We start from the raw sequence: 14,776 nt of genomic DNA, 5'->3' as shown, positions 1-14,776 counted from the left end.
ACTTTTTAGCGCAGATCCGACGTCCATATAATTGTAAATCAATGTTACAATTGTTTTATTGCTAATATAATACATAGTTGACATATCTGTGTAGATCTTTAAGCCGAATACCCTCTTTAAAACGACACTGTTGACCATGGAACTCTGTTAAATGTATTAATATACTAATTAACAATATTAGTAAAAAATTTTTTAATACGAAAATCGAATAATGAACTAAAATACGCCAGGGTGAAGTTGAAACCTTCTAACTTCCATGAACTAAGAATCGAAACCTCTTTGAATTCCAGAAGTATCAAAGAGCTCAATTTAAAGTTTTACTTAGTTTTACGGAGTTTTAAAAGTGAAATTCCTTGTTAGGAATGATTTAGTGCTGAAGTGTGTGTTTTCAGTTTAATTTGAAACTTGAATAAGTAAAATAGGAAACTAAGATTTTAAGCTACCGTCTTTCAAGAGTTTGACCTACTGTCTTTCAAGCAGAGGCCGTGGGATCGAATCCAGTTTCGTACCTCTGAGTTTTTCGGAATTGTATTTGAAATTTACCATGAGCTTTTTTGTGGTCTGTGAGCTTTTCGGTGAAGAAAATCATAGTGAGGAAACCAGCACGTCGCACGTTTTTAACCCTCATTGGGCCAGCGTGACGGACTATAGCCTAAACCTTCCCCTAAGAAGAGACCCGTGCCCGGTAGTGGTATGTATAAATGGGTTGATGATGAAGATTTTAAGAAATATCCGTTTGTTACATTAGACGTGTAATCGTAAGTTTTAAACCACGTTTTCATATTTAAAAAAATAAGATATCAAGCAGAAGCTCTACAATACAACACAAATATTCATAATTGCACACTGGGACAAATACAAAAAATAAAAAGACAGGTACAACAGGTGGTCTTATTGCTATATAACAATCTCTTCCAGGCAACCTTCGTGTTGCAGGAAAAACTGTGAGATAATAATTAATTGAAGGCGCAACAGAATACGTATTTAAAACACATATTGCACATACACAAATGGAAAAAAAGAAAAAAATAATATAAAAAGTCTAAAACAGATATCCAAAATAATAGTAATAAATAAATTAAATACTTAAATAAATAAAATAAATAAATAACAAAAAAATACATATGATTACACAAAATGAAGTAGGATTATATAGAACATAATAATAACAACACAGAAGATCTAAAACAGGTAAGAATATGAGAATTTATAATAATAATTAGAGTGTAAGTTAATTAGCTTTGAGTAGAGTTTTGAAAGACACAACAGACTTAGGGCGTCTGCAGAGAATTCCACAGCTTGATGCTTCTAGCTTTGAAGGAGGTGGAATAGAAGTTAATAGAAGGAAAGGAATAGTAAGAGAAGACCGTAAGGTACTCTAATTCAAATTCAAATTCAAAATAATCTTTATTTCATAGGTACGCATTATTACACTTGAAATCGTCACAATGGTTAAACTCTACCGCTCATTCGTAAGGCAGATTCCCCTGAGAAGAATGAGCAAGAAACTCTAGGGGTTGCTCTTTGTAAATAACATTTACAATATTTTTTTTTTTTATTTGAAACATCAGAGATCGAGACTACCTCCATGAGCTAAACGGGTACTACCACGGATTTTTATTATCCAAGTACGCAGAAGTTGTATAATAACCTTTAGTATAAAGTTTTTGTTTCACTATAGCTTTAAGCCTCGTGAAAGGCAAATTTTGTATATCAACCGGAATCTTGTTATAGAAGCGTATACATTGCCCCTTAAATGATTTTTTGACTTTGTGAAGACGACTATCAAGAAAAGCTAGTTTATTTTTATTCCTCGTGTTAATGTTATGTCTGTCACTATTTTTCATAAAGAAATTACTATTCCTTCTAACATAAATTACATTTTCATAAATGTACTGTGAGGCTAGTGTAAGAATGTTAATTTCCTTAAACTTATCTCTCTACTAATTTTGCAAACAACGTCTGTTTTGAAACATTTTTTCCACTTACCATAACCACCATATCCGCCATATCCACCGTAGCCCAGTCCACCTCCGTATCCTAAGCCTCCATAGCCCAGGCCTTGTCCGCCGTAGCCCAGGCCGCCGTAGCCAAGACCGGCCAGGCCACGTTTTTCCGTCTTCTTAGCTTCCTCGGCACATACTGCGGCAATGGCAAGGGCGGCTACGACCTATGACAATATTTTTTTTAGTTAATAATATTTCATATTATTTGTTATGATATTTTATAAGAAAATTTGTATTTGTTTACAAAATACTTATTTGTTTTACATTATATGAAACTCTTTTTACGGACCTCCTGTCAGTCGAGACATATTCAATTAAAAACAAATAAAAATAGAATTTAAAACTTTGTTAGCTTTTGACTAAGCTATTACAAAATTCCGGGGAAAAGAAATAATTTAGAAGGAGGTATTATTCACTCCATGTTTATAACTTGAAACTTAGGTGAATATATTCTGCTTTAACGATCTCTGGTAATTAGTGATAATTGGAATGATCTTTGAAAAATTATAAACAAGGTATTTAATCAATAACTTTTGTAATTATAGTACGTAACTGGTTGACTTTACCATCTCAGTCAGCCGTGACTTTATAATCACATTTAAATTGTAGAGACGACAACAAACGAACAGCAAAAAATTCAAAAATTGTACCTATATTTTGGACTGATTTTTACCGACTTAAAAAAAGAAGTTCTCAATTTGACTGTTTTTTGTACCTATGTATGTTACGCGATAACTCCGGCTTGTGAACCGATTTTGATGATTCTTCTTTCGTTGGAAAGAGGGTACCTCAATATTGGTCCATTTAAATTTGAAGGACATATTCCTGCTCTAAGGGTGGCAAACTGGGGAATGAATCCAGTTTCGCACACTTTCCGGTAACCGATTTCGATAAAACTTGGCAAATAGATGTAATTTCACGAACTTTTGAGGTTGGTTTTTTTTTTATAAAAAAGTTACAATTATTACATTAAACCATTAAAATAAGTACGGACAGGTTTTTTGTGATTTAGTTATAATGTATACTTTCGAATGTTTCGATTAGTCTGTTTGTTTGTATATCAGCAAGAAATACACAGAAGTTTCAGTTTGTAATTAGTATTGAATAAAGATATTGCTAGTAAACCAAATAAATTAATAAATTAATATTCACAGGTTTACGTAACTTTGAAATTTAGCTCATAGGTGCATGTGTGAAGGCCCACAAGGATTCAGAAACGTCAAACTATCCATCAATTTAAATCTCAATATCTGCAATATCATTTAATTAAACCAAACATTACATCCATCTTTTTGAAAAACCTTAATTTAAAAAATAACTGTTTTTTTGAATGATTTAATTTACATCTGTTACTAGTATTACTAGAGCAGATATACAAAAATTATATTTGGAATTAGATTGCAATATCAGTGGGTTTTTCAATTCCTACGTTGAAACATTTGCAGATGCGCTAAGCCTTATCCATGTGTGAATAAAACGATAGCACGTTTCAGAAAACAAACGACGCCATCTATCGGCATATCTAGCAAAAGCTTTATACATCGAGACTTTACTTTGAATTATTCTTTAATGTGTCGAGTTGCATAATGTCTGCAAAAAAAATGTAGCGAAATTAATTAAAAAAAGAATCGGAAAACTTTCTTTAAATACGTAGTTTGGTACAACAAAGAGGATAAAATTTACGAAATACAGCTACATAATGGACCAGGGTTCATTTTGCTCTTGTTTTGTTAGGTTCAATGTTAAATAGTTTATGTTAAATAAAAAAACAAATGACGACAGGACTTAGAGTGATTACAATCACCTATAAATCCTAAGTGTACCGATGCAATCGCGCGTTTATATCGATGCAGCCGCGCGCATGCATCGCGTTTGCATCGATGCTAAAAGTTGCGTGTGTAACCGCTCTTAGGATCGTATTCTAGAACTCTACTCAAAGCTTAAGTCAGGACTTGAGTATGATTCAAAGCACTAGAAATCATACTCAAGTCCCTGCCATCAGGGTCGTATTTCCAGTGCTTGTGTTGCCAGTGCAATCCTGACTTGAGCATTGAGTAGAGTTCTGGAATACGACTCTTAATGTGTTTTACTAGTTGATTGGCCAATGTTTTTTACCTATGCCTGATTTTTAGCATTCTACAGCAATTCTTGCAAAAGTTCCAAAATATGGACATGAGGTCCTTTACGTCTCGCCTACAGAATGTGTGCATAATAAAATTAAAATGATAGATTGTTCGCGGATCTCCTAAATTAGCAAGCCATGTGAAACAATGACGTCATAGCGGCACAATGTCTCCCTTTGTCTTCGATAGGAAGTGTCGCCATTACCACAGCCACTGTTCCATGGCCACATAGTGTTGACACATGATCAGTGTAACGACTATAGTTGACCTATAGGATGTCAGCTAATAAGTAACTTCGGATAATTGACAAAATGTATCGATGGTACTGAGGAACGTCATTTTGTGTTCATTGTCAAAATTACAAAAAAAAAACATTATTTAATTTGCAATACAATGACAATAAGGTAATGCAAATTATTGATTTAACATTGTTAAATAAGTTACACGATGGGATACGTTTTTAGAAGAAGAATGTATGCTTAAAACTTACATTAGAATTATATTAATTGAAAAGTCTATTACAAAACTGAACGTGTTAGATAAAGATATGTGGAAAGACGACATGACTTTAGATTCCATACAAATTTGATTCCATACAGTTTAACATTATTTGAAAAGAGAAATCCCTAGAGTTTCTTGCTAGTTGTTCCCAGGGAAGTCAGCACAGTGAGCAATAGCTTAAAAAATTACGTTTTCAAGTATAAATTTATTTTTTATGGAATAAACGATTATTTGACATTGATTTTGTGTTTGGCTTGAAATGGTTCTTTGGCGCAACTACACTCAAATGCTATTACGCTAAATATTAAACAACAGCACAACACATGAAGACACAAATAAAATATGCATTCTGAGATTGCTCATCGCGGGATATGCCCATTCCGTATTTTCTTACATCTCTTGCATATTAATGTATGTAATTCTTCGTGTAATTCTTTGAATAAATTGAATAACATAATGTTTCTATTGCACTCTATTGGTAATGATGACACAAAATGCAATAAGCCGATGTACATTAGGCGGCATTATTGTTAAGTAGTAATTTCTGTAGGGCGAGAGATAAAGGATATTAAGTTAATATTTTGGGTTTAGGCGTTTTTACAAATGTTGCTTTAGACTGTTAAAAATCACGCAATGATAAAAGTCATTAAGTCCTATTGTCGTTTTTTAACCGACTTGAAAGAAAAGGAGGAGGTTCTCAATTCGACTGCATTTTTTTTGTATGTTTGTTACGCGATAATTCCGATTTGTGAATGGATTTTGATGATTCTTTTTTATTGGATAGAGGGTGGAAAACTAGGGAATGGATCTGGTTTCGCGCACTTTCCGGTAACCGATTTCACTAAAGCTTAGCAAATAGATGTAATTTCAAAAACTTTTGAGGTTTTTTTTAGCACTCTGTACTGAGATTATATTTGACATACACACATCAAAAAAAGTTTGCGATCAATAGCATAAGCTCCTATAATTCTTTAAATTTAACTTTATCAAGAAAATATCTATGTTGTATGCTTTCTTTAAATAGGAATACACTGTTTGAAATTAAAATATAAAACTATTTTTTATTATTTATTTTAAAAAATTGAGCCATTAATCATAATGTAATAGTGATAGAAATTTCATAGAAAGAAAAAGACTGTTTAATTAAACTTAAACAACAATTTATTATTAAAAGGTGTGAATTCAATATAAAATAACTCCTCCCCTGGCTCGAATACATGCGAAGATCCTCCTGGGCATGCTGAGGATCAAGTTATCCAGCATTTCCTGGGGTAACCTATCCCATTCTTCAATAGCGGCTTCCCTGAGCTCAGGAACTGTCTGGGGACGTGGCTCTCGGTTCCATACTGCTCGTTTAAGAGCATCCCACGCGTGCTCTATTGGGTTTAAGTCGGGCGAGCCGGCAGGCCAGTCTAATCGTGTGATATCGTATTCTTGAAGAGCAGCATTGACTCGTTGAGCTCGATGTGCGGGCGCATTATCCTCGACCAGTACAAATTGATGCCCATGGTTTACTCGGAATGAACTGACGATATCATCAATAGCAACTGCTTTGTACATGTCTGCTGTCATGAAGCCCCGATACGGGATCAAAGGCGTTCTAGCTCCAATCATAATGCCACCCCAAAAGGACACCGATTTTCCGCCTTGCTGAACTGTTCCAGTGGCAGTTCTTTGTCTTTCACGGTCGCCTGGTCTTCTCCAGACACGGACACGTCGGTTATCTGGATGAGTGCTGATTCGGGATTCGTCAACGAAGAGACAGTTTTGCCAAATGTTTTCGTCCTCACCTTCTTCATTTTGCCGAAGTCTAGCCCACTGCAATCTTCGCTGTTGACGTTGCCGGGAATTGAGCGGAGCTCGCCAAGACCTCCGTGCTCGTAATCCAGCCTGGTGCAAGCAATTGCGAACGGTCTGCGTGCTAACTTCAAGCCCAGAGGCGGCCCTGACTTCTGCTTTTATTTTAGTAGCGTTGATTGTTGGATCACGGGCTGCCAGCAATCTAATATAGCGCTTTTGGGCAGCTGTCAAAACAGTTGGGCGACCGCTGCGGGGTCGGTCAGCTAAATTCCCCATTCCGTGATACCTCTGCAACGTAGCCACGACACAGGATTGGGATATAGCAAGTCTGCGTGCTATTACTCTCGTGGTGTATCCTTCTTCCCTCAAAGTTACTATTCTAGCTCGTAAAACCTCTGATAATCCTCTTGGCATTTTTTCAATCACAACTTTCCGCGAAAAATATCTTGAATCGCTTATAATTGACTAAATCAGATTTCTGAATGAGCGTAAGCTAGGACTGAAAGCCTTTTTATATGAAAAAACAATTGAACGGGGTCATTGTTTTATGTTCTAATTTATTTTTAAACAAAGAATCTAAAAAGAAGAAAAAATTATAATATAATCTACAGTAACAAAAAAGATTTCAGTTTTTCGAAGTGATCGCAAACTTTTTTTGATGTGTGTATATTAATTTATTCGACTTACTCTTTTTAAAATGCTATTTGGCACTTATAGTTCTTTACTTCTTACCTGTAGATTTATTCATGACAAGTATAGAACTAAGGGAGTATGCAACTAAAGAACATCTTTTAATTAATGTATAATACTTAACAATAATATTGAATTATAGGAAAATAATGTCATTATGTAATAAGGAAATGAATGAAAAAGAAAGGAACAAAGAGCTGGAAGTTGGGTAAATGGGCATTGAACCGTCGTTTAACTGAATTTGTAGGAAGGTGATGAAGGTTATGTGTTTTTTTATTAATCCATACAATTAAAGGTTTTGGTACGAATATGGTAAGTAATTATCATGATACTTAACCAACGTTATGGGCTCTTACAAGTCCCATGGTCACTGTTGTCTGGTTTGTCAGAAAAAACCAATGTACACGATTTGGATCCGAAAAACAAAGTATTTTTTTTCCAATGTATGGCAGTCTCGAATATAAGATATTTTTGAAATTATATAGTTCACATTCGATTATCTCGGTGGCTCAATTATTTGCCCTAAGGACGCTGGATAAGGAGGTCCTGGGTGCGATTCCCGATACGACAAATTTTAGAATAAATCGGAATAATTTTTATTTTGATAATATACAGATAAGGTAAAAAAGACAGTAAAAGGTCGAATTCTAGAAAGTAAAACTAGGATTTTTATTTTTATATGAATAAAATTGGGTCCCCGCGGCAAGGTGCCCAAGATGCTGGCAGCGTTAACCCTTTGTATTGCTATGCTAATGCATTGGGCAAGGTAGCTGCCGACATTTGGGTTTCCCAGACAATTTTTTGGATAATATTTAGTTCAGATGAAGGGCACTGGGACCCCATGGGCCAAAGGTTTCGACAGCAAAGGCCGTAAATAGGCTTTTCTAAATTGATTTACGTCTGGATGCTTTAGGTTGAAATCCCGTAGCTCATGCGGTTATCTAACACATTGTTATTATAATAAATTCTGAAATACACTGGGATAACAATGCAAATACAATATTATATAGATTTTAAGTTCATAATTATTCAGCAAACCGCTACATCTCGTCCCATGAAGCGTGAAAACGCTTTCATATATTGGAAGACGAAAAAGTAATTGTAAGAAGCAGTTTTGGTCAAACGTGGATTCTTGACCAAAAATAGTTGATAATATAGTGTGGATTTTTTTATAGATCTTTTTTTTTATAACACCAAGTGAGGGGACGAACAGGTCGTGCGCCTGGTAGTAAGCCCCACGCCTGCCCATAACAGTTGCAGTATGTATCAGGGTGACAGGCGCAGTGGCAGTGCCCGTCTTTGCGATTTTAAGCTCTGAGTGGCACTGCAGTTGTTATGGACAGGCATGTAACTACAACCAGGTACACAACTTGTTCGTACCGTCACTTAATATTATAAAAAAAAAAAAAATTCACACTACTGAGCGTGGGTTTCATTATTTTACAAAACCATAATTTTTAAGACACCATAACGAGTAAGATTTATTTAAAAAACAAACACGATCCTTACCAAGAACTTCATGTTGACTTGTAGCTGTTCACCTCACAGAACACTAAGTGACTGATGACCGAATCTCGCGCCGCGCGCTTATATACCAACCTGCGTGCACGCAACCCCAATTATTAAATTTTTCAACTATCAAGGATACTTGTTAGTGTAAGGGGTGCTTATGTGTTTTTTTACGGTCATTAATTTTGGTGTATCATTACGATTTCGTACAGTAAATTATAACAGTAGAATATAGGATTTATAAATGTATTCCTTTGTGCTGAAGTAGGTAGTACAAATTTGTACTACAATGGTAAAGTAAATGTGATTTTAAGATAAGGTTATTTTAAGTTGTCGAGGCAGACCTCATTTTTAGGCCTAATATTAAATCTTATTTTTTTATTTATGTAATGGTTTATGCATTCTCGGAAAGATAATTTGAGGCACCTTGTATTTTCTGTATTAAATACCCTAAGAGTAAACAATATTTGATTTATGATACTGGTATAGGTACTAAACGTATTTCTTAACTACTAGGTACTAAATGTAAGTCCTATGTGGAAAATATCAATTTGTAAGACCGGGGTGTGCTCGAGCATATAATTTTGATACATTTTATAGTTTTTATTTCTTTTAAATTTGGATTCTTTTTGACGTTTTGTTTTTGATATTCAGTTGTTGTTTTAAAAATAAGTTCCTAAAAATTCCAAAGGATTCTTTAATTATTTCCGTTTCCTAAAACTACTTAGGCAAGAATCTCGCCAACATGGGGAAATTTTTTCTTGGATGATAACAATATTTTTGTATTCTAGCACTTTAAGAACATGCATGACTGCCTTCTTGGCCGAACGGTTACAATGCCAGACTGCCACGCAGAGATCACAGGTTCGTTGCCGGGTGTCATGGTGAATGTTCATCTATCCCACGTTGCCGACTCAACCGGCGAGAGGTAAACCCGGTTGAGCGTCCCCATATAACTAATAATATGGCCCAGGGAGACTCAGGGGTATCTATAGAGATTTCCCCACGTCATAAAAAAGGTTCGTTCCCGGGCCGGGAGAAATATTTGTATAGCCTACATTTATTTCTCTCGTGAGTTTGGGTGTAATTTGTAGTTGTCTATGTGTGTGTCCATGTCACCAGCGACCCAGGGTTTCCCTAGTGCGGGGCTATGGTGAGTGTGTGCGTTATTATAATTATTATTATGTATTTTATGTAAGTAGATGTATTTTTATTATTATTCCGACATTTATGTACTGATTGCGGTGATCTTTATTTTTGTTGGAAAGGGTGTACCGAATATAATCCCATTCAAATTTGAAGAAAATTTTCCACTTCCAATGGGGGTGTATTAGGGGTTGAATTTTGTTTATTGACTATCACCCACTTTCTGTTAGCCGATTTTAATAAAACTTGCAAAGGCAAATACATGAAATTACACAAAGTTGAGGTGGGTTTATTTTTAACAAAAAAGATTATTAGGATTATTTTTAAACTTATTTGTCGCACTGTTAATACAATAGTGTATATACTCAAAAAGTGTATTTTTTTTAGAATCGATGAAAAACTAATTATTCACTTGCCGTGAAAAATTAATAAAAATTATGTATAGCTTAAAGTGTATTACCGAAAAAGATTATCTGCTTCATTCTTTAATTGTTTCTCATAATATTCTAGCAACAGTTTCATTGACGTGTAGAGAACAAAAATTTACATTCAGAAATGGAATATTCTTGAATTTCACGTATTTTGAGTTACAACAAATTGTAATAGCAGTGCGATGTGTATTAAATTCATTATTTTTAAATTAAAAATTACCTAACTCATTGCAGTGAACTTTTCTATGGTGGAATCTAATAAGCAAATAAGAAGATGTGGTTCACCAAAAGGAGCCCTATCGCAATGACGTACTATGTCCATGGGCAACAATTGGTGGGTACCTTGTGCTGATTGGTAAGCCCTTTCTAAAGCATGTTCCAGACTTCAACATGGTAGCTGCTATTAGTGACAGAATAACGGCAATAACTTCTGGGCCACAACAATATACTGTATGCCATCGTGAAGTGTTTAACTGTCTCCGGGGCCGAAGGGTTACCATGCTGGTCTGTCATGCAGGTGTCCCGGGCTCGAATCCCGGGCCGGGAGAAATATTTGTTTAAAATAATAATAACGCATAATAATGACCCATGTCATCGAATGTCGTCCATCCAGTGCTGCAGTGTTGGTCTGCCGCAAACAAATGTAGGTCATACAAATATTTCTTCCTGCCCGGGAATCGAACCCAGGACCTCTGCGTGGCAAATCAGCATGGCAAACCATTCGGCCATGGAGGCAGTTAAGCAACTTTAAGTGTGTAGTTTTATGCGGAATTATTTGTCGTAGATGAGCATCTCGTAGTAACATTTTTCATGTTGTATGCATTTATTTATCTCGTGAGTTTGAGTTTATTTTGTGGTTGTCCATAGCATCCGCGATACAGGGTTTATCTAGTGCGCCATGAGTGTGTGCGTTATTTTCTTTATTTATTTATTGGCGTAAAAGGGCCACATCTTTAACTTGATATGGTTTCAGAAAAGGGGCTTAAAGATTCTACAAACGAAATTTGGTCAATAATTTTTTTAAGCTTACATTATTATACATAATTTTTTTCATTCGTTCACAGTTCGTATTATTTTAATGACTTTAACATTACAAAACTTTCACTCTCAGTCGTGCGCCTTACGGTCTCCTCTTACTCTTTCTTTAAACTGTTTTACATTTTTTTATTACTATGTACTTAGAATAATAACGCATAGAAACTTAGCCCGCACACGCTAAGTGAGGCAAATTGAAGCGCTCCCAAAGGGCCTACACGAGCGGGCGGGCCTTCAGTGCTCAAGGTCAATTTGCACCGCGAACAGCTCCAGAATTTTAGCTAAAAATGACGAAATGTGCGGTAAATGAGTGTAAAAATACGTCAGTCAAACATAAAATAGATACTAACATCACATTCCACAAGGAAGTAATGCGTTTCAACTTGTATTTTTATATAAATATTTACTAAAACCGAAAATTAACCTACTACTAAAACTAGCCCACACGAATTTGATTTTTGCCTCACTTGTGACAGTTCGTTTGATATGAAACTATCATTCTATGTGTTATTATTCTAAGACTATGTATTTGTTCCATTGTGCAATAAAGAATACTTGTATTGTATTGATTAAAGCACTTTTGATGCATGGTCACATTATGTCTTCATTATACTAAGAGCAAGTAAGCTGAATGCACTGACGGCCATTTTATCCAGATTCTGGAGAGACGGAGAACCGGCAACCGATTTCTTGGGCGTCACGACTCGTATTTGTGTTTTTGTTCATTTGTCGCTAAATGACTTGATCGAATATGAGTTTATTAAGCCCCCATCATTAAGTTGCAAGTTAGAACAAAACATTTATTTAAAAAATCCTTTGTTTGAAATTCCTTGTTTAATCTGTTATTCTGTTTTTTTTTTGTCTTGGACGCAAGTCCTTTGAGCCAGGTCTTCATTTAATCATCGGGATAGATAGATAGATAGATAGATAGATAGATAGATAGATAGATAAACACTTTATTCACTGATATAACACAAATACAGATTAAGCATAAAAGAAAAAACAAAACATGATTGTCATACCAGTGAAACGGCGCTGACACAGCATATGCCAAAGTTTCCTAAGGCGCTGGTTTTCAATCAGAACCAACGAGAGGGATTAAGTTATTAGAAAGCAAAAATATAACGACTATGAGTAAAGTTATACATTGACAATAATAATATACATGGTAAAGTATATAATTGTATAAGTATATAATTGATTAACAAAGCTAAAAATAAAAAAAAATTAGAGAAGAAATATGGAATAATAAAAACAATCCTAGAGCGTTATGGCAGATACTAAATGAAATTACAGGCAGGGCAAAAACTATAGCTGATACTGTTATATTGAACGCGTTCCTGAGAAATAACAGCTCCACTAAAGACATAGCGAACAAATTTGCCGATTGTTTTGAGTCTAATGTTAGAAATATTATTCCGAAGTGCAACATTAGACTTATGGATAAGTGTACCTATGCTTCTAGTGTTGATACGAGTTGCAGGTTTCGACAAACATCTGCTAGGTCTGTTCTTAAAGAGATAATATCATTAAATAATAGAAAGGCACCAGGCATTGATGGAATTAGAGCACAAGATTTAAAAATAATTGGTTTAAAAATGGCAGAAGTAATAGCTCATTTAATCAATACGTCTATTAGGCAAAGTAAATACCCAAATGGACTTAAGACCGGTATAGTTAGACCGATATATAAAAAAGGACGACACGATGAATGCGACAATTATAGACCAATAACCATTCTTTCCACTGTTGACAAAATAATTGAAAAGGTTGTTTCGAAACAGATACATACCTTTTATAAAAATAACAATGTTATCACTGACAAACAATATGGGTTTCAGAGCGGCAAAAGCTCAACACAATTGCTATCTAAATTCACAGACAGTGTTAACAAACATCTTGATGATAAGGAACATGTCCTGGTACTATTTGTTGACTATAGTAAAGCATTCGATACCCTGAGGCATGATATACTTATCGAAAAGCTTAATGATTGTGGTATAAGGGGTCCACTTAGTGAATGGTGTCAAGAGTATCTCAGGGACAGATCATATGTTGTCAAAGTATCTGATGATTTCAGCAGAAAGGTTGATGTATTGGATGGCACGGCACAGGGCTCAGTGCTTGGTCCTTTACACTATATTACTTATGTAAATGATGCAGTCAATCTGGTCAAAAATTGTGAAATATATCAATTTGCAGATGACACATGTCTCGTATCTGCTAACAGAGACCTTAACATTGCTTTGCTTCACCTGCAAACTGATTTTGCTCTATTGTCTGACTGGTCTCATGATGCTGGCCTTTTAATTAATAATGAAAAAACAAAAATGATGTACATAAGTTCTAGTCAAAACAGAGTAAAGGATGTTAGGTTGAATCTGACTCCCCATAACCACAAATGTATCCATTCTAACCAGCAAAGCTGTTCTTGTAGCCCAATTGAACTTGTACAAAAGATTAAGTATCTCGGCTTAATAATAGACGACAGATTTAAATGGACTGAGCATATAACTTATGTATGTGATAAATTACGAGCAATTCTAGCCAAGATTACCATAATAAAACACAAAATTCCGTACACCACACTATTGAGTTTATATAAGGCTTTAGGAGAAACGACAATACACTATGGTCTTAGTTCCTATGGTAGAACTTGCAAAACACATCTTGATTCGATATACAGGTTGCAGGTGAGAATCCTAAAAGCAATAGTTCCGTATAAAATTAGGGCCCAATACGAGGATTCTAACGCGATTTTCCATCACTGCTCTATAGTACCGATACATGAGAATGTTAAGTGTATGTTGTTATCAGAAAACTTTTTTGATAAAAGCCTTCAAATTACTAGAGTCTATTGCAGAAATACACGTAGTGCTTCAAATATTACCTTAAATGTACCTCGTTTTAACAACCTTTACGGAAAACAGCTACTCCTGTATCAAATACCAAAACTAATCAATGACTTGCCTGTGTCACTCAAAGCACAAATTAATGAAATAAACATTAAAAATAAGTTAAAAAAGCATTTCTTGTCTTTATTACTCCAAACCAAATAGAAACAAATATCATATTCTTAATATATAAAAAAATTATTTAGGTGTGTTTAGTGTACGTATACATAAATGTATATGTATGTTTTTGGTACAGGTATATTACATATATCAATAACTTAGATATGTATTACAATATAATGTTCAATTATTTTTTATGCAAGCGTCAAAAATCCACCCGTGTGTTTGCACAATTATTATTTTTGCCTATCGGTCAGAGCAGGTAGAACACGGGTAAGAATTATTGAGTTGTACCTACAACTCAATAAATTTTTTGCTTGTAACACTGTGTTGATACTTTAAATTAAGTACCTTTTATCTTTAAGATACGCAAATTGCTATGTAAATAATAATAGTTTATGGTACTAGATGACGAGTAGCAGTGTACGGTAAAACCTAAACTGGTTTTTGTGACACTGTACAGTTTATGTAAAAAAATGTAAATTATGTTTTAATAAATAAAAAAAAAAAAAAAAAAAAAA

At 34.7% G+C, this 14,776-nt stretch overlaps 1 protein-coding gene across 1 annotated transcript in view; it reads right to left on the bottom strand.

Moving 5' to 3' along the window:
• Positions 1-8,641, bottom strand: part of LOC113238359 (glycine-rich protein-like) — a 24,470-nt gene extending 15,829 nt beyond the window's left edge. Inside the window, exons 1-2 of the mRNA XM_026475200.1 lie at positions 8,630-8,641; positions 1,990-2,170 (exon numbers count right to left, since the gene is read on the bottom strand). Of these exons, the coding sequence (XP_026330985.1) occupies positions 1,990-2,170; positions 8,630-8,641 (193 nt within the window). The remainder of the gene's footprint in view (positions 1-1,989; positions 2,171-8,629) is intronic.
• Positions 8,642-14,776: the final 6,135 nt, after the last annotated feature.

Source organism: Hyposmocoma kahamanoa, unplaced genomic scaffold, assembly GCF_003589595.1.
Source record: "Hyposmocoma kahamanoa isolate Upper Pololo Valley unplaced genomic scaffold, ASM358959v1 95, whole genome shotgun sequence".
NCBI classification, from domain to species: Eukaryota; Metazoa; Arthropoda; class Insecta; order Lepidoptera; family Cosmopterigidae; genus Hyposmocoma; species Hyposmocoma kahamanoa.
Note: the sequence above shows the minus strand (reverse complement) of the source record. Positions and strands in the feature narration are given on the sequence as shown.